General features: G+C 32.5%; 1 protein-coding gene across 2 annotated transcripts; it reads left to right on the top strand.

The window, feature by feature from the left end:
* The first annotated feature begins 6,606 nt into the window (after positions 1 to 6,606).
* LOC127091882 (UDP-galactose transporter 1) lies at positions 6,607 to 13,192 on the top strand. 2 transcript variants are annotated; one of them, XR_007792025.1, is made up of 6 exons: positions 6,607 to 6,960; positions 9,154 to 9,403; positions 9,494 to 9,701; positions 12,200 to 12,431; positions 12,634 to 12,907; positions 13,018 to 13,192. XR_007792025.1 is itself a non-coding variant. In XM_051030606.1 (5 exons), the coding sequence occupies exons 1-5, from the start codon at positions 6,850 to 6,852 to the stop codon at positions 12,850 to 12,852; spliced, it is 1,020 nt and encodes a 339-aa protein (XP_050886563.1). In that variant the 5' UTR covers positions 6,607 to 6,849; the 3' UTR covers positions 12,853 to 12,991. The 2 variants fall into 2 exon arrangements, 1 of the variants encoding a protein (XP_050886563.1); XM_051030606.1 differs by lacking the exon at positions 13,018 to 13,192 and having other exon boundaries at positions 12,634 to 12,991.
* Positions 13,193 to 24,969: the final 11,777 nt, after the last annotated feature.

The raw sequence follows: 24,969 nt of genomic DNA on the forward strand, positions 1-24,969 counted from the left end.
ATTCATTTTAAAATAATTTAGAAATTAATTTTTAATAATAACTTAATTTATAGTTGATGAATTCTTATTGAATAATCGATAAAATCAAGTTAGTTAACGTATGGTTTATTAAAAGAAAATGATAACATGATTTAAGGCATTGTATAAACCAAATAACATATTCATTAAATACCATATGGGTCAATTATTAATCTATATGTTATATGATTTAGTTTAGTTTGGTTTTTAAAAAAATATTCAAATGTCTGTGGTGGATTCTAGACAATCTAAAATAAATTATATAAAGATGATAGAGGATCAAATTCATCTTATTTGCAATCCTTTATAAATAAATTTATAAATAACAATGCATAAAAAATAGGTCAAAAATATTTGTCGGTTTAAGTTTTGTAATTGGAATAAGTGATAAGTTTGAAATTTATTTAATTTTTTATGATTTTTATTCATATAAAAATTAAAAATATAATTTTAAATTAATATTTTCAAAGTTAGCCTATAGATTGAATTGATGAAATATTTGATTTAAGATTCAATTGATTCAATCGGTTAAATCTACGGTCGAACCATTTATTAAATAATTTTATAGCATGAAACTAAATTTATAGATATGTTACACACAATTATACGTTCATAATTTACAACTTAATAAAATAAATATTTTAAAAATCTATTACAAATTTAATACAACAATATCAATAATAATATAATAAACAACTATTTGTACACTTAATTTCAACTTTCTATTAAGAATAATTTAAACAAATTAAAAAATTACAATAAAATATATTAAATCAATTCAAATCAAAATTACAACTCTGATTCTCAGTCCAACCGGTTAGACCCTGTTTTTAAAATATTACTTTAAATTAATCCCTATGAGTCGATAATTCATCAATTCATATATCTTAAACTCATACCAAAATTTAATCAGAGAATGAAATTGAAAATTTGCTTGTGTTTATCATTGGGATTCCCTCAGATTCGTGGGTATGTGATCTTCTGATTTGTAGAGTTCTTTAGGGTTACTTGAATCTCTTCTTATAGGGATGAAAAGAGAATCCTTACTAGTACAATACGCACCTAACATAACATGTTACTACCTCGACTATTAAGGCAATCAAAGTAAGAGCTCTTATTTAGGATTTGCGGTTTTTTCTTATATTAAAAGACATTTTACTACGATGCATATTAATAATTGTAGTGATAGATAAAGTCATATTGGCTTCAAATAAAGCAGCATAATTTTTTCTTCTTTTGATTAAAAAATGAGTGTCACTTATAATCTTAATTTTTATATTACATTTAATCATGATTGTTTTTAACAACTTTGGTGAAAAGTATAACTTATATTTAAGCGAAATTTCATTCTTTTAGGACAAAACAATCATATATCTCTTAATAAAACCATAATGCTCTTTCACGCCTTATCCTTACCACTTCAACACAAAACTCTAACGTATATTCTTCAACTCTTATGGATTAAGGAAATATGTTGCGCAAAACTCATTTCTTTCATTTCCTCTTCATATTTCAGTTATGTTGACATTTTCACCTTCTATGTTATGAGATGTGATATTTTCGATGTTTTTTTTGGATATGTTAATGTTTCTCGAACTATGTTATTGATGATAAAATTGTATGTTCTTGATGATTTTGTTTTTGTTAAGTTATGTTCTATGTTGTTTAAGTTATGTTGTGAATGATAAAAGCTCAATGTTGTTTACTGATTTTTCTTCTTCTCTATCTTCTTTCTTTTCTTTCTCTTTTCCTCTTTATCTCTTTATTGATTTTCTTCTTCTCTCTCTTCTTATTCTTATCTCTTCTTCTTCTTATCCACTCAATTATATATAAATATATAATATTAAATAGTGATAGAAAATATCTCAATTGATATTTTGTCTTATAGTATCAATTGACAAATTATCAATATTATCAAAATATTTACTCTTGTACTTATTAATAAATGTCAGTCTCTTTTAACAATGATTAATCTCTTCAGATTCCACTAATTACTCTATTATACTTATTATATAACTGTAGTGGTATGTTACATGCTATTATGTTTTTACCACAGCCAGTAGACAGTGGTTTTAAGTAGCCCACTTACAATCACACACTACTTTACCATGAGCCATCAACCATAGTTATATCTCTTTCTCAACTATTGTGAAATGTGTTATCTTGCAGTAGTGTATGATGAATAGTGTTTTTCTATCTTCTCTATAAATGAAGATCATAACTCATATAAATAACCATATTGTTATTTCTTAATTTTCAATATTCTAATTTGGACTCTCATCAAATTAGATATTAACTTATGGTATATATATAATAACCTTACCTTTCATGATATTTATGCTTTTAGCCACGAACTTACTTAATTTAATTAGACTCATTTAAGTCTTGACTAATTAAACAATGAGCCTAACATCTTAATTATTACAGCTGTGACCTAAAATTCTAACAATCTCCCACTGACCACTTATGTAACTTTACACACATGTTAGACTTTATAAGCTCAAAAAAACTTGTCATTGTATATACTTAAAGCATATCCAAATAATTTTGTTCATTACTCATGCCAATATATATAACCAAATTGATTTTTGTTATAGCAATCATAACTAAACTCATCAATGATCATTAATACTAGCATAATTAAATGACATAGATTCGTCATGAAATGTGTAGAATGAAAATCACATGAATTTGATTTGTTCATGTCAATTTTTAACTGGTCTTACTTTACTTTAGTGAGATCATTTAATAACCTTATTGTACAAAGTGCAACTAGTTAAACTTTATTAAATAGATAGAATATCCAAAACTATAGTATGTATACATAATACCAAACATAGAGCACGAAATTTATATATCGCTAAGTCTCACTAAAACAACAACACATCATCGGATAAACATAACGATTCACTAACCAATCATACAAGTCATCACAAACATTTGTATAGTAGATAATTGACTACTGTGAGTGCAACTTAGCATTAAGAAGTATAAAAACATTTTGAAATGAGTTAGAAAAGATTTCATGCATGAAAAACAAGTTTTTATGGGAAAAACAGTATATGCGCCGACATATACGTTATATAGGTCGACATATAGAAGAAAAATTTTCCTATGTATCGACACATACGAGTTACAGGTCGGCCCATGTACCTCATTTTTAAAGCCTGTACCTTCCGTTTGATGTGCCGACTGCATGTGTCGACTCATGACCTATACAGGTCGACACATGCATCGAAATGTCAACACATGACTTACATAGATCGATGCATACTTTAATTTTTATCTAAAAATCAGTTTTTAATCATCTAAACACTATCTTATATAACAACAACTTATTTTACGAAAATTTATCATATTAATCCCAATTCGTACTCCTATCACACCCTAAACTTATCAATTATTTCATGGGTTTGTGGATCAACAACACACTACAACAATATCATCATATTCATCATCTATAAATCATCAAATTCAACATGATTCATTAGCACATCAAAACAACAACATATCAATATCCATGGTTATAATTCATATCATTGCATATAGAAACAATATTATCATCACCAATCAAAAGAATAACAAACCTTATGGAAGACTTGGAGTCCCTCCACTATACCCTTCCATCATACCCCTTATTATTGAAATAATTTCTCACCCTTACTTTAATCCTTAGCAGAAAATTTTGGTTTTGATGTGTTCTTCCTTCCTAAAGCTTTAAGTCTCAACCTCTTGCCCTTGCCTCTTTTCTCTCTTTTCCCAAGTTTGTACGATCTGACAAAAAAACTCTAACTTAGATTGTTTTTAATTTAAATAGTCAGGTTCCTATCTTTCTAAAATTATAACTTAACCCCACCACTAGCTCCCTTTTACTCTTTGCTCACTCTTATTCCTTTAAAATTTCACTTTTGACCTGAAATCCCTATTTTTCTCATTTAATTAAATAATCAATTAAATAATTATTATTTTAATTATCTAAAATAACTCTAAATTATTCTAGATTAATCATATGGTCACAACCCCTTAATTATTCTCCCATCTCAAGGACACATACCCTATATTCCTATTTCTATAATTCAATAAAATAATCAACAATTGCACCAACACACAAAGAATTATAATAATTTAATTAATTCAAACAAAAATAAAAACTGGGGTGTTACAACATTGATTCATGAATAGTGAAATAAAAAAAGATGGAATGATTATTTGGGCTTGATAGACGGGTGGATAATAGAAATGAATCAAACATGGCCTAACTTTCCAAACAAAAAAAAAACATCTATAAAAAAAGAAACATTAAAACTTGGTTCATAAAGGACCGAACCTTTATACCTCCACCAAAGTGGACACAAATAACAATTCAACAAACCTTTAATGATGCATGATGTGCAAAAGATGGTCAAAGTGATCAAAGACTGTTCAAACTATCTTTAATCCTTAATTATTGGACTTTGACCTATGCATAACAATGGGGCTCTATGACTAGATGAAGTTGTCATAAGAAAGATTGTAGATGAAAAGTATGCAAATGAAGATATTTTGGGAAGAGCGAAATTTAGGGTATGACATCAGTCTCCATTTAAACCCACTAAAGCAACTACTTTAACATCTTGTAGTTTTGCAAGAATATTAACATTCATTTTGGAAATAATGCAATCAAGTTCTATCTAAGTTGTATTTCATGTATCCACACTTTTACCATCGCCCAATGACCATTAGCAGAGCTTGTTCATTCTATTCTAGTCCTTAACTATTGCTTTCTAAAGGCTAGAATCTACCAGTCTAACATAACTTGATTACGCCCATCTCAGCGATAATATTTGCCACATATCACTTCACAAAAAAATATGCAACACCCATCTAAAGTTTCCATCACAACTTGAGAATGCAAACTATATTCACCGCCTCTAATCTTCTGAGACCAAGCCCTTCCATCCTCTTGGACTGACACATTTTGTTCCAACTTACTACATGATATTTCTTATCGTTATCGGTGTCGTCTCAAATAAATTTCATCTGCATTCGTTGAATCTCACCAATAAAAGTTTTTGGAAGAACCGAAGCCATCATATGATATATATGAATAGCTTCCTAGGCACTTTTAGCCAACACCACTCTCCTTGCAAAATATAGTTACTTTGCCTTCCATGCCATAAGCTTCCCATAAACTCGCCCAATAGTATAATCATAATCTGCTTTCTATGGTACCTTACATGTCTAATGAACACCAGGTATCTCCCAAGTATATTAGTTTCCCAAAAATCTAATAGCCTGATCAGACTATCTCTTTTAGTTCTCTCCATATTTTTTTAGAAGAAAAATACTGTCTTTTCCTAGCTGACTTGATGTCCCGACGTACCGCAAAACACCTCAAGGATTCTAATGACACAATTAACTTGCCTTTACGTGGCTTCCCCAAATAAAAGTAAATCATCAACAAACATCAAATAAGACATTACCATACCTTTTTACCAGCACACATCATATTTCACTCTCCCTCCAATTATGCATGTGATATTAGATGCGATAGTTTGTCCATGCACAACATCAACAAATAAGGCGATATCGGGTCACCTTATCTTAAACCTCTATGAGGTCTGAAAACCGTGTTATATATTTTTAATGGTTTTAATTTAGAAAAAAAAGCGTGTTATATATCTGGAAGCCTAGTTAAAAATTGATATTTTTTTGAAGAAAAATTTTAAAGAAAAATGAACTAACATTTTAGGTTTTGTTGACTTTATAAGTTTCTCTCTATCTTACTATAAATGAATCACTCTTTTAATAAACAATATATTTTAAGTATTTTTTCAACTCTAAAATACATTAAAAATCACTCCATCCTCTTAAAAAAAGAAAATAAAAAAGTATCTATTAAAAGAGAAAAGATCTAAAATCGTTAAAAACTATATAATTACAAATAAAAAAGTGACATTTAAAACCGTATAATAAAAATATTCAAAATCAAAAATAAAATAAAATAAAATAAAATAAAATTAAATTTAAAATAAGTTAAAATTTGCCGCTCTAAAATATTATGCACCTCACGCAATACGTATTTTAATGAAAAATGCTATAATAGAAAGTTGTAAAAGAAAAATTGTCATCTTTATTTTTTTTTGGATAGACACCATGTCATCCATTGTTCTATTTACTTGTCAAAAAGAAAAGACAATAGTATCATATCAAAATTAAAATTTTCTTTTGAATTTTGTTGATAATATTTTTTAAAAAGTTATTAATTTATAATTCCCAACAACTTACTTACCACATTACATTATTTTTACAATATTATATTAATAACAAATATAAAGAATTGTTATCTTCAAAATTAAACTTTAAACTAATTATTTACACCCATTTAACACATATTTTTATAATTTTGATAAGTTTTATTTAAAAGAAAATTTAATAATTTGAAAAATAAGTAATAATAATAATTTAAAACAATCTCACTTTCTATAATATATTTTCCTTTTGTTTTTCAATAACAATATATAAATATAATAAAATTTGGAATATCTAGGTAATAAAATACAAACATCTACATTTATATTGGAATATTTAGATTATAAAATACAAGCATATAATTTTTATAAATAACATAAAGATCATTGGTAAGAAAAAAGGTGAGTGAAAGGTAAATGAAAGACATTGAGATTGAGAAGTGTAAGAAGAAAGAAAAGACCTGATATCTTCAAAATTGATTGAAATTCCTTCACCGTTACGATTTAGAAATAACAACAAAATAGAAAGAAAACTCTCGCATCTCTCGATTGCAATTCTGAATCGCGTTTTAGAGTGAGAAACAAGTAATAAGAAGGTGATATGGAAGAAGGCCTAGTTTGCCAGTGGACCGTTATTAGATCTCTTTTGGCAATTCTTCAATGGTGGGCTTTCAATGTCACTGTCATTATTATCAACAAGTGGATCTTTCAGGTTTCTCTACAATTTCTGTTTTCATCTCATATATATCTAACCGATTTTTTTTTTTTGAAATTCATATCTGAATTATGTTTATGATAAGGTTCGTCGCTTAATTTTAGCTTCTGAATTTGTGAAGCGTGGAGATGTTGTTAATTTAGCCGATTTTTAGCGTTATGTAGTTTTTTGATCTATCATTCTATATATGTAATGTTTGTTTCTCAAAATTAATTTGGATGTTTTGTAATTTTGTGATTTTTTTTGTTGATAAGAGTGTGAATTTTTTGAATTTGATTTACTTATCCGGTGAGCGTTTATTTATGAAGCATAAACACCAGAAACACGACACCGCCACTGCGAAGTATTCATTTGAAAAATGAATAAGTTAAATTTAATCACAAGTTCGGTATCGGTTTTGGACACCGACACTCACACATACACACCTTTTTTTCCGAGGTGTAGGGCTTGTTATATATCTTCATTAATAAACACTATTGTTCCTTTTGAGCTACAATGATGATAGAAAATAGATTTAGGTGGTTTGAGCATGTAGAGAGAAGATCAGTAGATTATGTGTTAATGAGAGGAGATCAGATAGAGAGAAGCTCTGAAGTATTAGTATTTCTAAAATGGTGAAGTACCGCTACTGGGTACTCGTGGTAATTCATTTTTTCTCATTATTCGGTTTTGAATGAAATTTGTGGTTTTCTCAAATATCAATATAGTATATTTATGTGTTTTAATTTTTTTTTATTGTATTTTAACATTATTTTTGGTTTTTTCAATTTTTAATAGTGGTGTTTTGTTATGAACCTAACAATTTAGTTCTCTACTCATACATTTTATAAAAAAATCTTATTTTTTATTGATGTACCCGTACCTTGATTTTTTTTTAAATGTCGTATCCCGTACAGGTACCAGTACCCGCACCGGGTACCCTACCTGTACCTATGCATCATAGGAGAGAAGTCAAACAACTAGAGAAGAGAAAGACCTAGAAACACTATAAGAGAAGTTATTAAGATCTCGTGATTAACGATTTGGATAAAAGCATGGTCCTAGATATAACATTATGTCAAAAGTTGATTCATGTAGCCGACCCCACTTAGTAGGATAAGGCTTAGATGTTGATGTTGTATTGTGTAATAATAATTTTAAGAGTTAATCAGAATATTCAAATTTGCATAATGTAGATGTTGTGGACCAGGATATATTTAGTGTGTCCTTAAAATGTAATGAAGATATGAAACAAATTAAAATGTTAAAACTATTAGCTTGTAGTTTAGGTAAGTGTCTGTCTTTCATCCCATGGAGTTTGGTCATTTGGCAGTCAGGAAAGATCCAAGATCCTTTGATATTATAGTTTTGTGATATTCCAGGCTAGCTCTCATATAGGATTTGTTTCATAATGACTTTGATTTGTGGAATAAAGCTTTTAATCATGGCCTCAAATGATTTTGAACACGGAGATTATTTAGATTTTTATGTTCTTGTTCCATTTGTAAGAAAATATGTTTATCAATCTTCATCACTTTTTCCACATGTGTATTTGGTTTCTTTCTTCCTCACCATGTCCCCTCAATTGTCATGTTAAGAATTTTAGTAGTACATCATGTACATCTCCATTGATGTTCCACAAACTTGTCTTGTTTTTAGATTCCCTTCATCTTTCCTAGGATACATATCTGCGTGTACCCGTGAAGTATTTCATTTGTTTCCAGTAAACTAAAAAAAAAAGGAAACTCTACGATACGCATCCCCACGTATCTATGGGGTATCGATATCCAAAACGGATACTTCCCCAATTTTGGAGTATTGGGGTCTTCATAGGTTATAATGAATGACACCCACAAAAGTTTTTTTTTCCCCGAGTTGGATTCAGATTCAGCTACATGGATCAAAAGATGCCGTAATACTCTATAGTAAACAGTAAATCTTGTCTATAACAAACCATTTGAATTTAAACAACTCTTAATGATTTGACTTGTAACTTTTCTTAGTTATTATTGTCCTCCATTTGATTTACCCTCCTTAGTGCGGCTTCTACAGGCTTTTTTTACACCTGCCTCAACTACTTAATCCTACCTTGTCGTATATATCAATCTATCCATTGTAACATTCTCATCATTGCAATACTTTACGTTGGTTACCATCCAATATGTATGGATGATAACAAAGGCTATAATTTAAAATTTTCTTCTTTCACAGAAACTAGATTTCAAGTTTCCCCTATCAGTATCCTGTATCCACTTTATCTGCTCAGCCATTGGAGCATATGTGGTAATTAAAGTGCTGAAGCTTAAACCACTCATATCTGTTGACCCTCAAGATCGCTGGAAAAGAATCTTTCCTATGTCATTTGTGTTCTGCATTAACATAGTTTTGGGAAATGTGAGCCTACGCTACATTCCCGTTTCTTTCATGCAGACAATAAAGTCATTTACTCCTGCAACAACAGGTAATATCCATTAGTTAGTTACATAGCAGCCACCTGCTTTATGTTGTAATCTTAAGAACAATTTCATCTGATCTTGGTGAACTTGCACAGTTGTCTTGCAGTGGCTAGTATGGAGGAAATATTTTGATTGGCGTATTTGGGCTTCTCTCATACCCATTGTTGGAGGGATTCTTCTGACATCTATTACAGAGCTTAGCTTTAATATGTTAGGATTTTGTGCTGCCTTATTTGGCTGTTTGGCTACTTCTACAAAGACTATCCTTGCAGAAGCGCTGTTGCATGGTTACAAATTTGACAGGTACATAATTTATGCTTTTCCTTTTCTTTGTTGTTTGTAATTTTTATTTGTTATTTTTTTTCTCTCTCTTTTGATAGGTTTCAACACGATTTAAGATCAATTCAATAGAAACTCAATGAAAAAGATGTTTAATTATGAACACCCCCCCTGGATCATGATGATCAGAGGACAATTACTGTGATACACTCTTGGGCTAGTTCGAGAGTGACCCAAAACTCTCCCCAATTCTTACTCACATTTGCGACAACCCCTTTATTCCCTCCCCTCCTATTTATTATACCCTGTTAGTTAGTTAGTTTGAGTTTTTAGCTTACAAATATGTTAGCTAACAGATGTGTCAGTAACATTTCCTTCCTACTCTTTCTCAGATAGACCTTAATGCATGGCCTCCAATTAATCCTCCCAAAGCTTATTTTGTCCTCAAGTTGAAAATGTCAGTTATCACATTAAAAGCTGATTCCTGGGTTTTCTCAAAGTCGGGCAACTTCTTCTGTCACTGAATGAGGACTTCCAAGTTCCCTGCATTGTCATAACAACAGGCCAAGAACTCCAGTGGTTGCTACAGTAAGTCCTCATTCAGAAAGTGCCACAGGAAGTGTCTGAGCTTCATTATCAGTAGGAACAGCTTCTACCTGCTAACATGGAGTGCCTAGTGAACTGGATGGAAGCTAAAACTTATAAGCTATCCCACCTTGTCTAGGATTTGGAAGTGGCCATAGAATCTAGGGTCTAACTACTCATTCCTTCTTCTCGCAAATGATCTCTGCTTGTATGGTTGGGCCTCAAGTAGACCCAGTATCCCACTTGAAATTGCAGCTCTCTATGCCCCTCTTATCCGACCGCCTGTTTGTTTAAACGGTTGACCAAAATGACTTAGAAATAATCAGTCCCTATTAGTTACAATTGATTCCGAAAATCGATGTAATATGACCACTTCAGAGATGAAAACCTTAGTCTCATTCTTAGCAGAAATAGGATCTGAAAATGGAAGAGAACACGCCTACTTTGTAACGCCCTGCCCCAGCTTTTTTTTACTGGTCATGGGCATGTTACAACTTATGTGACAAATCCTTTGTTCGCTTCCCTCTTCTATTTCTTACATTCTGTTTGTTAGTAACGGCTATTAAGAGCTGTGTCAGTTACATTTTCCTCATTACTTAGCTCCTATTCTTTCTCACATACCTTCTTATTGAATGGTCTCCTATCACTTTCTTTCCTTTCTCCGTTTATCCTTTTTCTCAAATTTTCCTTGTAGATTTCCCAGTTGTTGAGTCTGTAATGCCGTTTCCTTCTGGTGGATAATGGATTTTTGGATCCCTTTCTAGTCATTTTTAAAAATATTATTTTTATGCGGGTGGAAATGAGGTTGCAGAACTAGGGCTAGAAAGCATTCTGTATTGAAAATAAGAAAATTTGTCTGCTGTTAAATTTGATTGCAGCACCTGCTACTGGCATGCAGCAACAATGAAACGTGATTTCCTTCTGGATTTTACACAAAAAAATGGGCGTGGCTGATTTTGTATTATGGCTCTATAACGTTGAACTAAAAGTTCCTTACTGTCACTCCTGACCTGTACCTGCGTGCATACGTTAATTTAAGATTGCAGTTATTCATAACAACCACTTACTCTAGTGCTTAGTGTTTTTGTCATATGATAAGGTTAGAGTTTGAGGAATATTTATGCAGTCTGGATAATGACACAGTTCAATTAGCACATTCTATTAATCGGAGCAAGAAGCACTAAATTAGCCGATATTTTTTGTACATTAAGTCATAAATCAGGTAGGTTGAAGCTTAGCAATGTTGGTATAATCGATTCCAGTCTATCTTGATGTTACCATTGGATGTAACTAAAAAACTTTAAACTAATCAAATTATATTTTCATGTATTACTTTTTATTAACGTTCCCAACCATGTTTATGCTGAGGTAGCTTTTTGTGTCACACTCTTTTTATTGGGTTACATTTTGAAGGAGGGGGGAAGTCGCGGAGGAAGAAATGTCCTATATCAACTTCACACTCAAGTCTCTAAAGCTTAGGCTGGTACTAATTGAGCTCAAGCTCATTGGCAGTGCTTGTGTTTATTTTCTCTTTCTCCAAATACTGTATATGGACCGATGTCTGGATTAGTCTCTTAATTCCTCAATTAAACGGTCCTTTTTATGTCAATTATCTTCCAAAAGTTTCAATGATTGCCAGAACTCAAGACTAGAGTATGAATGTCTTAACTACTGTAGGCTGTCTGTACTGTAACATGCATAAAAATATTGTGATCAAAATCCACTTAGGTGCTGTGTTTTTCACATTTATTGTCATTTCTACTTGTATGCATTAATTTTAAAAGAAAAGAAATGTTGCACTGTGCAAGTGGTGATATTTATTACCCACTTTGTCTTAGATATGCTATACCTTGTTCTGTTCTGTGCTTGTATAGGTTTTGCTTTGGCATGATTTTTCTGCAGTACATAAACTAATTGTTCTTGTTTGGTATCTGTAGCATAAACACAGTTTATTACATGGCACCTTTTGCAACCCTGATCATGGTGTTACCTGCTATGTTACTTGAAGGCAGCGGAATTCTTGAGTGGCTAAGTATTCACCCATATCCTTGGGCAGCCCTGATAATTATTTTCAGCTCCGGTGTTTTGGCATTCTGCCTTAACTTCTCTATTTTTTATGTGATTCACTCCACTACGGCTGTAACATTTAATGTTGCTGGAAACCTTAAGGTGACATCAATCAGGCAGATTCAAATCTACTATACTATTTGCTATTTGGTCTTACATTATGATTCTTTCATCATATTTGTCGTCAATTTGTTCATTTCATGTATATCACACACTGATGGTGTGTGTGAGCGGTGCAACCAAACTGTGATGTCTTAACTCATTCTGCACATACCAATTAACAGGTATCATGCTTTTTGTGCAGGTTGCAGTTGCTGTCCTTGTTTCTTGGCTGATATTTAGAAATCCAATTTCTTATATGAATGCGGTTGGATGTGCCATAACTCTTGTTGGATGTACATTCTATGGTTATGTCAGGCACATGCTTTCCCAACAATCATCCGTTCCAGGAACTCCTCGGACGCCTAGGAGTAAGATGGAGTTGCTTCCTCTTGTAAATGATAAATTAGATGACAAGGTCTAATTGGTTTAGTTACTAGTGAGGTTTCTGTTGTTCGAAATTACAGTAATAGCTAAAGGTAAAAAAAATAAGAGACTTCGATTCGATTATTTATCTGTTAGATTTTCTACACTTTCTAATACATATAGTTCTTTTTTGAGCCCTTCATATCTCCCGACCTTCGTGCAGGTTGGCTTGATTTCACCATGATTGTTACCCCATATTTATATTTTGTTTCGAGATATGCCTGCAACCTACAGCATACATGTGATGATAGTTAATGGTTATTATGTATTTATGTAAGTGATAATGAATGAAAAACTTGCATTTAATGCACAAAGCTAACAGTGAACTTGACAACTTACTACAATTCTTTTTTCTTTTGCGCATAATTACAAGTTAACTTGATTGCAGTTCCACATGAAAATTGTGTAGATCAGTGCATTGCATGTTGTTCACCAGAATGTTATAATAAATTTTAGAAGTAGCATTTTTTTAATTGAGGAAACTATAAATTTCCGTAAATAAATAAAAACCATTAGTTTGTGGTCCTCATATTGAAATTGGTGTGTTCCTCTTTCCCATTTCTATACGATTAGGTAGTACAATAGTAGGAAGAACTATAAATGATTTCTTCTAGCCTGTGCCATGTGGTCCTGAATCTATAGCATTTGGATGCTGGTATATGTGATTTCATTGAAATAAATTTAGTTGTCTACCATTTCCTATATGTAGGGTATATTCATTCAAAAGTTTTAAAGTTGAAGTAACCTTTACACTGAAAAAGGGAGAGTGGGTTGCAAAAAGGAATGGAGGGTGTTCTTATCAAATGTCTCTAAAGAAAGATTGGTTTCTTGGGTACAAAGAAATTGAAAGAGAGAGTTTCTTAATGGAAAACAACATGAGAGCATTTAACCTGCCACCTTCAGCTGAATTTGACAGTTATACCCTCATTGAATATTAGAAATTTTAAAATATGACGGGTAGTGTCGGAAATTTTCAATATTCATTGGAAATTTGTGAAAATTATATATTTTTTTTACCGAAAAAAAGGTAAAAATACCGATAATTTGGAATTTTTAGTATATACATACCAAAACTTTTGGAATTTTTGATGAAGACATGTGTTCTCTTATCGAAAATTGTGTAATTTCTGGTATTTATCACAAAATTCTAGAAAATTGTGAAATTTTTGGTATTTACCACAAAATTCTGAAAATTGTGAAATTTTTGATATATAGTGAATGAAAATTGTTCATTTTTTTCTACATTGATTTTTTTAGAATAATTGATTCGATGAAAAAATTATCTGATAAAATATATACATAAAACAAAAGTTGTGATACATATAAGAATACAAAATAATTTGATGACTTTCTAACTTCATCTTTATAGTGTCTAATGCATCCCGTATATGTTGATTCCCACGCTTTTCAATACAGTACTGTCTCCAACGGTCAGTGACGAGAGACAATGGTCAATCAAGTTTCAACTTTATCTAATGCATTCCGCATATGCTGATTCTCACATTTTTCAGTACAATACCGTCTCCAACGATCAGTGACGAGAGACAATGGTCAATCAGGTTTCAACTTTACCTATACCCAATGATTGTTGTCAACAAAAAATCAACAACAATGATTTTATGTTTGCCCGAGACTCTGATTGAACCTAGCTGCAACTTTAACATGGTGTTCACAGCATCTCAACTTTGGTATAAATCTCTTTGGCTTGTAGTCAACATGTTTTTTAGTCTCCAATGAGCAGACTCCACCTTAAAAATCATAAATAAATATCTGTTAAATAATGTTTAGTCATGTAATAACATCAAAATGACATTCGTGTACCCGTTCGTTGTTGTGTTCCCTAAATGAGTGACTTTGTTAGTCCAAGCAACAACAAACCTTTCTTTATAAGGTGTCAATCATGTTTCACTCATATATTTAACAAATAAAGGAATATCAACACAAACTGTCTCAAAGTGCTTCAAGTGTTTGACATACTCAGTTTCTCCATTAGCATACATGATGGTGTCTCATAGATCCATGACATATTCTTGTCTTTCTGATTTAACATACTATTTATATTTCATACTAACATTTTTTGAAATATGGAACAAACACAACAAATGAGTTGAATTTGGGAACACAACTTCCATGACATTCATCAACCCAAGTTCCTAGTCCGTCATCATAATATTCGGTAGCAAATTCTCGGAAGAGAACAACTCTTTGAGCTTCTCTAGTGCCCATTTGAAGTTCTCCTCCATTTCATGTTCCAAATAGGCAAAATCAACCGAAAACGTCAACTTTGTTGACGTAACACCAACAATCTCAAGCAGTGGTAGCCGACACCTGTATGATCATGATGCACATAATCAAAAATCTGATAAATCAATGTCCAAAAGATATAAAAAATTAACATCTGACTGTTAATTATTTGTCTTGTATGTACAATAAAAAATCAACACCAAATGAAACATATTCAACAACTTCACTGAATCAGGGTGCGTCCAAAATATACCAGCAATAATATTTGAGTCTTCCATATTTCAAGTCCAACACATGTATTTCTCTCTATGAATAAGACTCAATAACGTTTGCATTTCCGCCACTGAATTTTATTTATTCCAAAAAGAAAGGGACGATAAAACCCAAGGGAAGAGAAACAGATAAGGAAATCGGTTATGCAAGGGAAAGATATTAACAACCTTCACATCTATTGTATTCAACGGGAACCATTTTGATTGTTCTTTGCGTATATGGGTGTTATTATCTAAAGATTATTTGCGGTTGATTAAAGGGGAAAAATAAGTTTATTAACTAATGTGCTCGCCAAGGATTCAAACTCTCGTGTCTACGTATTCTCATTGTGCAATGAGAAAATTAGAGCTCCGTAGTTCATGGTAGAAAATACGGATTTGTTGGTTGATTTTAGGAAACTGTTATAATCGTATCCTAGAAGTGCTTTGACATTAGCTGATTCTGACCCTTGTTCGGGTGCTCTAAGATTTTAGTCTGACTGCTAAAGAACGAATTATAACCGTTCTTTTATGAAAAAAGAATTGTTTGCTTTGAAAAGAGTTTTAAAGAAAAAGAAAGGTTGGTTGAATTGAAAAAGAGAAACAAATTGCTTGAATTGAAAGAGTTTGTGAAATGAGAAAATTATTGTTTGGATGTTGTGAAAGTATTGTTTGCACAAAGATTATGTTGTTTGAACCCGTAGGTAGGTGTGTCTGAACAAAAGAGTGTGATGTTAACCAATAGATGTTGATTAGCCAATGTAGAGTCGTAAGGTTTTGCCTAGATTCGGGGATTAAAACCTATAATAAAAAGGGTTTCTTGAGCATGAAGCTCACAAGGCATGAATGATTTGCGAGAGCACGGAGCTCAATAAGGCAATGCATGAGTGTTTTCAAAGTACGGAGCTCAACAGGGCAATGCATGAGGGTTGCCATAGCACGAAGCTCAACGGGGCAATGCATGAGGTTTTTCAGAGCACAGAGCTCAACAGGGAAATGTACGAGGTTTACCAGAGAACGGATCTCAACAGGGAAATACATGAGGGTTGCTAGAGCATAGAGCTTAACAGGGCAGTGCATGAGGGTTACCAGAGCACGAAGCTCAACAGGGAAATGCATTAGTATTGCTAGAGCATGGAGCTCAACAGGGCAATGCATGAGGGTTGCCAAAACATTGAGCTCAACAGGGCAAAGCATGAGGGTTACTAGAGCATGGAACTCGACAGGGAAATGCATGATGGTTTCCAGAGCACGAAGCTCAACAAGGCAATGCATGAAGGTTTGTAGAGCACGGAGCTCAACAGGGCAATGCATGAGGGTTTCCAGAGCACAAAGCTCAACAAGGGATGAATGGGTTGCCTAAGCACGAAGCTCACATGGAAATGCATGAAAAAGGTTTTAACCATGAGAAGGTGATCAACCCAAAAGTAAGGGTATGTTTTAGAGATGAATGCTTAACCTAGTGAAGGTGATTAACCCAAAGAGTGTATGGATGTCCAAAAAGAATTGAGTTTGGTCCAAAGAGAAAAAAATATTGTTGATGTTTGATTGTTGAAGTGTTGTTTGTGGCTAAGAAAGCTTGAAAGTTATTTGATTTGAGTTGCACTAAAGTCTATGAATGAAGGTGAATACTTTGAACAATTGGGCCAGACGTCCCGTATCCAAAGATATTTAGAATAAGGATAGGAATACTCCCTCTCATTCCTTCTGCATTACTTAAGGCTCGTGGCGTGCAATTCACATTATAAATAACAAGTGTTTGCAAGAGAATAGTCTTTTTGTTTGCAAAGGCAAGGTGCTTGAATGATGAAGCTTAACAGTGATCAAGGTCTTGATGTCCACAGTCTTGCATATAGAGTCTTGAACATGAGTATGACATGAAGGCAGATGCAAGAACAAAATCTAATCCAATCAAGTGATCAAGAGACTTATGATCACTTGACTGGATAGAGGGAGCATGCCAATTGTTTAGGACAAGTCTAAGACAAGTAATTAATTGACCAAAGATGACTTTGATAACTAATTAAGGGTAATGGTAATGTTAAAAACATACTAAGCACATGGAATTTAATTAAGAAAACTAAGGTCATCATAAATTGGCATAAACCCTAATCTCTAATGAATTTTACATGAAAACCAAAGAACTAATCCTAATAACTAATTCTAATCAAAGCCTAATTAAAATTTAATGGCCAACCAAAGAGGAAATATTTGTATTTTTATGTATGTGTTTTAATAGGAATTTTTATGTATTTATTTAGTGCATTTCATATGCGGTAAAAGAGAGAAAGGATAACAATAATTAAAGGAAATAAAATAACTTACTTAGTGTGTCCATAAGGGGTGTCTAAGCAGAAACGAGGTGTGGATAGCAAGGCCTTGGGCCTAAGGCGCCTGAGGCCCTACGCGAGATGACAATGGAGAGTGGAGATCTAACAGAGTTAGTGAACTTTTAAAAGTTTATTTGAAATTGAAGTTAGTAGATGAATTTAAAGTTAGTGAATTAGTTAGAAGATGAATGTTAGTAAACTGATGAAGTTAGTTAAGTTGTTGTAGAATTATTGTTAGAGTTAGGTTTGTTGATGAAATAATAGGTTATAGTTGGTTTGATTGACTCGGTGTTAATTATGTTAATGAAATGAGCTGACATTGAATTGAGGTCAGTGGAAGAGGAAAGTGGTTAGTTAAGTTTTGTTATTGCATTGTTAGTGAACTGACTTAGGAAATTTCAATGAGTAGGCCAAACTGTTCTGGACTAATGTTAGAGCTATTAGTGAAATTAAAGATGATTAGTAAGTTAAATTGTTATGTTAGTGCATTATTGTGAAAGTTAGTTTGATGTTGAATTGTGACTGAGTTTTTGAATGAGTTAGCTAAAATCAGAATTAGTAGTCATGTTAATTGTTAAAGAACTATTAAGTTTTAATGAAATGCTTTTAGAAAAAACTTGTTGTAGAATCAAACAAATGTGTGTATGAATGGTTAGTTCGGAGGTTAGTGTGTGTGAACTACTTTGTTGTTAGCACTGTCAGTAGGATAGTTTGTTGATATTGTGTTGAATTGCTAGAATAGTTAGATTAGTTATTGATTAACTGATCTAAGATTAACTATTGGATGATCACTGATCTGTTTGTAATTGGCATTGGTCTATTAATGATATTGATCTGTTAGTGACCATTTTATGGTTAATGAACTGATTTTGAATTAGCTATGTTTGAATTGGTTAACAACTACTAAAACAATTAGAGGTAATGTTATGGGAATTAAGCAGTTGGTCATGTGGTAGTTAGATAATTAGAATTTGGAGTTTATGGACATTGTGATTGTGTTACTGCAATTCTATGCTAACTGCACTGAATGAAGCTATGTGTGTCAACTTGTTTGGATGGCATAAGTTGCAATGAGTATGACTTGTAATGGTTAGCCTTACATGATGTGTAAATGCATGAATGCTAATTATGTGTATGTCTGTTGGTGTGATTTTGCAGGATTGGTGTGCATATGGTAGGAGTGTACTTGGCTTGATATGAGACAATGTTCATGAAGGTTTTGGCAAGGGTCATCAAATGGCAAGGCATGGAATCAAGATATGGATCATGGAGAAGTTTAACAAGTCATGATATATGAAGAAGTCTTGAATACCTTGGAGACACAAAGGATCACAAAATGTGATGTCTTGTGAATGAAGAAAAAGCAGGATTAGGTAGTTTGACTTTGGTCAACTGTTTGACCAAAAGTTAATTTTAGGTCAAAAGATGTAATTTTTTGTGTAATTTTGATTTCTTGGATTTTGTAATGAAATGGGTCCTTGAATGGTGTATGTAACTTGTGTTTTAAGAAATATGTTTTTTCCTCCAAAGTTGAATTTGAAAATGAACTTGAATATGAATCTTGATCTTGAATGAATGAGTTCCTATTTTCCATGCTATGCCTTGAATTATCCAAACAAACCATGTAAGAACTCAACAAAGAATAATCAACAAAAGGTCAACCTTCCATGGTTGAATTTTGTTGATCAAAGTCAAACTTGAAGCATGCCTTCCAAATCAATTATTCATGACGTAATTATCATAATCAAGATGTCTAGATGAAGGATTAAGGTTTCACAAAGATTCAACTCAAGAACAAAGATCAACCCACAATTTGTTATGCCCACAATCCATAATGTCAAGGTGAAGCACAATGACCATAAGCTTGTAAATCATAATTTAGTGCCTTGTATCTTAAATAACAAGAAACATTAGAATCAATGATGCCATTTTGAAAAATGAAATTATAAATGAATGTCTTATGATGGATGGTTATGACATGTGAATATGCAGATGAAATGAGCGATGAGCCAGATGAAATGAAAAAAGGTAGGGACAATTTTAGGGTATGACACTCTCTTGCTCACATTGTATGTAGCTTTAGCTTTATACACCTACGTAAGACTAGTGGCATTTTTCGGATCTTTGTCTTTCAAAGCAACAACTATGTACCTTGGAGACATATTGCACTCCGCCATGTCATTCACAAACTATCATTCATGATATTTTAGACAATCCAATATGTCATGACCTTCTAAATCCTTAGATAGTTTATCATTGTGCAACCCGCACTTAACCATCACCTTCCAACTACTACCACTTAGCACAAATCTCAACCTAAAAGGACATTTAACTTTCATACTATAAATGCCTTCTGAGGAGTTATTGCTTTCAGATGCATTCTTCCTTTTTGTAGTTTCCCCCTCTCTCACAACCCATGATCAATTTATCTTTCCCCCTCACTTCCTATTTGCAGTATCAGAACGAACAATCACAACAATAATACCATGTTGTTTACCAATAGTCTGTGCACATGCTAATACTTCAGATTCAGACTCAAATATATGTCATTTACAACATATAAAAAGTAAACTATCATTATCATAGAGACGAGAAAACCTTTAAATTAAACTTGTTACATGGAAAACATACAACGTTGTTGGTAAAGAACTATGTAAAATCTATACGGGAATCTGTAGAAGACTCTGTCGGTTCTGGACCACACAAGTAAAACTTTATTCTATACTATTCAAAATTATGTGTATTGGCAAAATTTCCGGTACCGAAAATTTGAAATTTTCAGGAAGTTTTAGTAGCTATTAGGAAATTTCAATAATTGTCGGTATGTTTTTGGTTTTTTCCAGAAAAATATCGGAATTTTTAAAATTTCAAGTATTTCTTCACCGAAAATGTACAAAATACCTGTAAAAATGCGAGAAAAAGGAACTAAATATCTTTTGGAATGTTGGAAGAATGAGATTGCTTGTGCTAAGGAAAAATATGGTGTTTTGAAGGTTTGAAAGGTGTTCTGGTGTGATGAAATGCCAAAGATTAAGGACAAAATAGTAAAGAGGTGATGATACTTATGATGATGTCAATTCTGAGAAACAAGAAAATAGATGTCCACTTTGATAATAGTAAAAAAGAAAGGGATTGTAGAATGGATAATGACTTTGATGATGTACTTCATTAGGAAATGAGTAGGCTTGCCCCGCTTAAGCCTGTCGAAAAGCGAGACAAGAGGAATCAAGTCAATTTAGGTAGCTGAGTCTAAAATCTCACTCCATCTCGTTTAATGATAGACTATCGAGTTGGTGGGTTGACTCGTGATACAAAATTCTTTTCTAACATGTTTTCTAAATAAAAATAAAATATAAATATTTAAAATTTTGGTTAAAAAATTGAACACATTATCAAAAAATTATAAGATTTTTTCTCGGCAAATTCAACTCATATTTTAGACATCTTTCTTTCATATTAGAAATGATGAAGAGCATGTATAGACAAATAATCATGGTTGAAAATCAAAAGTGAATAAATCAAATAATTATATATAAAATCTTATGAAACTAAACATATTTAACAAGTTCAACATTATAATTAATGCCAACAATTTTATCATTATAAACACAAAAAGATTAAACAAATCTTAAAATTAAATAACTCGTCCATCATAAATAAACCCTAAAATAAACTCAATAACACTAAATATATCTCAAAAAAAAATTCAAAATAAATCCAACACAAAGTCTATATAAAACCAATTTTTTTTTTTTATTTTAACTCACAGATTGGCCTGCCCCTGCCTCGACCTAACTCAATGTTTTCAGCGAATCGAACGAAACAAGTTAACTAGTGGAATTGAGTTGAAAACTTGAGCTCAATCAGTCTAAAATAATGAGTTAAATGAGTCGTCCCAAATGACACGACATGCTTTGTCACTCCTACCAAAAACAAATCACGATTGAAAGAAATTGAGGATAAGACAATTCCTCTAAAAATTACCATTTACAAGGAAGAAAGAGACTATGATGACTCTTGAAAAATCTTTTCGATGAGAAATATAATGTTAATTTTTATTCTAATAGGTTTGTCACATAAAAATTGGATAAACGTGTCATAATGTTATAGATGATGAATAATTGACGAATGAGTTGGATAATGCATATGAAGTTGATATCGATGGTGAAGATATGCCACAAATTGTGAGGTTTAACTCTTAAAAAGAAATTACAAATAATTTTAAATTCAAAAGAGGTATGTAGTTATTATCCTTGAAATTATTCAAGAGTTTTGTACTTGAATATATAGTATTAAAAGAGAGGGAAGTGAAATTTGCACAAAAAAAACAGGTGTTAGATATATTGTGGTGTGCAACTTGAAGAAAAATTGTAGTTACACTACATTGTGTAGTAAGGTTGTTAGGTAACACATTGAGAGCTTGCGTTCCACGTGTTCTAGAGAGAAGTCAAACATTCTCTCTTTCTTTCTCTCTCTCTCTCTCTCTCTCTCTCTCTCTAACTTATCGTGACTCCTCCGCCTCATTTGATTATGGTTCTTTCTTGGGTTTTCTATACCCAGTTTTCTACCCCTCTTTTGGCGGTCCTTTCAAATCTAACTCTTTCAAGTCTTAGTTTTATTTCTCTGTTTTGGTTTTTTTTACGAAGAAATCTAATTCTCAAGTGACGTTGATAGGTGGAATTGTGAGCTATGGAGAGGTGGAAGAATGTTCCACTATCAGAGGAAGAAAAAGAAGGAATAATGGTAAATGGAGAGGTTGAACTAGGTGATGAAATCTTTCACAAAATGCTTATTGGAAATCTATGGACCGATAACCCTTTCAACATTAGGGCTTTAAAATCAATAATGATCCAGGCGTGGTGGCTCAAGAACAACGTCGAAGCATAATATCTGGGGAACAATCTCTTCTTATTTAATTTCTCGTCAAAACAGGATGCGGAAACGGTGATAAATGACGGACCATGGAGTTTTCATAGAAACCTCTTGATCCCAGAGAGGATTTTAGGCGAAGAATAATCCTCAGGAATGGAAATGCAATTTGGTACGTTCTAAGTTAGTATTTACGACCTACCTCTAATGCATGATTTTCAACAATATGCAATATCACCAAAATTATCACCATGCGTTTACCACAATTATGCACAACATCGTTCTCAATACACAATAATTGATTAATTCCATAATAAATAATAAACAACACTTAAATACCTACAAATATTGACCAAATAGTAGCACCATGTCAAATATATATTCACATACAATACTCGATCATGTTAAAACATTTCAACATTGATTCATCGTCAAGAATGTACAATAAATCATGCAATTATACACACACTTCACAACATGTACTCATACATTATTCAAACATGGAAATTCATCTCACAAGACACTAACATAATGTAGCTATGTGCGTTAGCTTTCCAACACATTGGACCGCGTCTCAATCCGAGTTCCGAAACTCAAGTTACGATAACTTGAGTCACGAACATAAACTTTGTGATGTCATCCTCTCCAGGCGAGCACGAGAGCTCGCTGAGCGAAGTTCACAGGGCCAAGCTCTCCAGGAGAGCTCGTTGGGCGAGGTTTTCCAGACCTGCAGCACCATAAGCACAATTTTTCCATTGGAGAATCTTCAAAACTCCCCCAATTCAATCCCAAACATCCCTAAGTATCCATAAAATCATATCATATGTTATAACATCATTATGACATGTTAATTCACAAAATCACACCATTCATCCATTCAATTTCATCAATTCATGTTTATGTTCATACTTTCAACAACTCCAACAATGGCACACAAACATACACATATAAACAGAACCATATATACACAAATTCGCTACGAAAATTAGATGAATGCATATTTAACCATCAAATTTCAGAATTACATACAACAACAATTCATAATCAATTCAGACAATTCCTAAAAAGAGTAAGAACCCATCTTCTCTATCCTTTCATACTATACGTCCATAGAGAAATCACTTTCTCCCACCTTATCTTAAATTACTTGCAAACATTTAGATTGCATAAGGTTGCTTTTCTCTCTTCAAACCCTAATTTAAATTGCTTTAGGTTTTCTTATTAACCACCGTGCATTTTACTATAGCGGTACAAGCTCCAACTTATTACAATTCTTTCCGTATATGTTCAAAATTAAAAAAAGACAAGTAAAATAGTGAATGCAAATTTTATGGATTTCTTCCCATGAAAATATATGTTGTTTAGTGTCTTATCTCAATGAAATTTGGATTCTGCATGATCTAAATAATGTAACTGTTAGTTTATTGGTTATATTTTTCTTTGTCAATAGAATAGAAAACATATTATTTGTTCTGGAGGGGAAATCCCCAAAGAAATCCAATTATAACTATCCTTTATGCTTGCCAAAGCTGATGTTATCCCCGTTTAGATTATGTTGCATATTGTCGTGATTAATGGATAATTTTTGTTTTATGGATATGTTTTTCATGTTAGTTTGAAGTTTCGCCGTGGATAATGAGTACTTTAATTTTGCTTTAGAATCCCCAAATGGTTTGATTGAAGGATGCAATGCACGCGTTGCACATTAGCAGTATGTCCCTGCCGGCATGATGTTCATGGAGTTGCTAACAAGTTTTGCTTATTCAGTAATTAAGAGAGACAAAAATGCTCTTATATGTGGGAAGAGGTAACTCTATCAGTGAGATGCGATGAACCCATTTTTGTAAATGCTGTTTGGTCTGTTTGTATTAATATGTCAGGATAAGAGACATCATCCAAGATATGAGGCAAACATATTCTGTGGGTATTACTGTTGCAAAAGCATGGAGGGCTAAGCTAATTGCCAAGAAGATAATTGAAGGTGATGCTGACAATCAGTATGCTTCCATATGGAGGTATGCAGAAGAACTAAGAAGGGTAAACCATGGCAACACTGTGAAGATAAATGTAGAAAGACCTAGTCCATCCATACAACCAAGGTTTGGGTCATTTTATTTCTGTTTTGATGGCTGTAAGAAAGGCTTTATTCATGGATGCAGACCATTTGTGGGGGTTGATGGATGTCACTTAAAGACCAAGTATGGTGGACAGTTACTTATTGCTGTAGGCAGGGATGCTAATGATCAATACTTCCCTTTGGCATTTGGTGTGGTTGAAAATGAAACAAAGGAGAGTTGGAGATGGTTTACACAACTACTAATGGAGGACATTGGTCAGGATAGAAGATATGTATTTATCTCTGATCAACAGAAGGTATGTATTTAACTCTATCTTTCTGTTGCAAATTATTCTATTCTCTAA

This window comes from Lathyrus oleraceus, chromosome 6 (genome assembly GCF_024323335.1).
Source record: "Lathyrus oleraceus cultivar Zhongwan6 chromosome 6, CAAS_Psat_ZW6_1.0, whole genome shotgun sequence".
NCBI lineage: Eukaryota > Viridiplantae > Streptophyta > Magnoliopsida > Fabales > Fabaceae > Lathyrus > Lathyrus oleraceus.

What these genes read in the sequence shown, in the direction of transcription:
- LOC127091882 (XM_051030606.1), top strand. Translation starts at nt 6,850, where the DNA reads ATGGAAGAAGGCCTAGTTTGCCAGTGGACCGTTATTAGATCTCTTTTG. An exon ending in TCAACAAGTGGATCTTTCAG is followed by an intron (nt 6,961 to 9,153) that starts GTTTCTCTACAA and finishes CTTCTTTCACAG; the next exon opens with AAACTAGATTTCAAGTTTCC. An exon ending in CATGGTTACAAATTTGACAG is followed by an intron (nt 9,702 to 12,199) that starts GTACATAATTTA and finishes TGGTATCTGTAG; the next exon opens with CATAAACACAGTTTATTACA.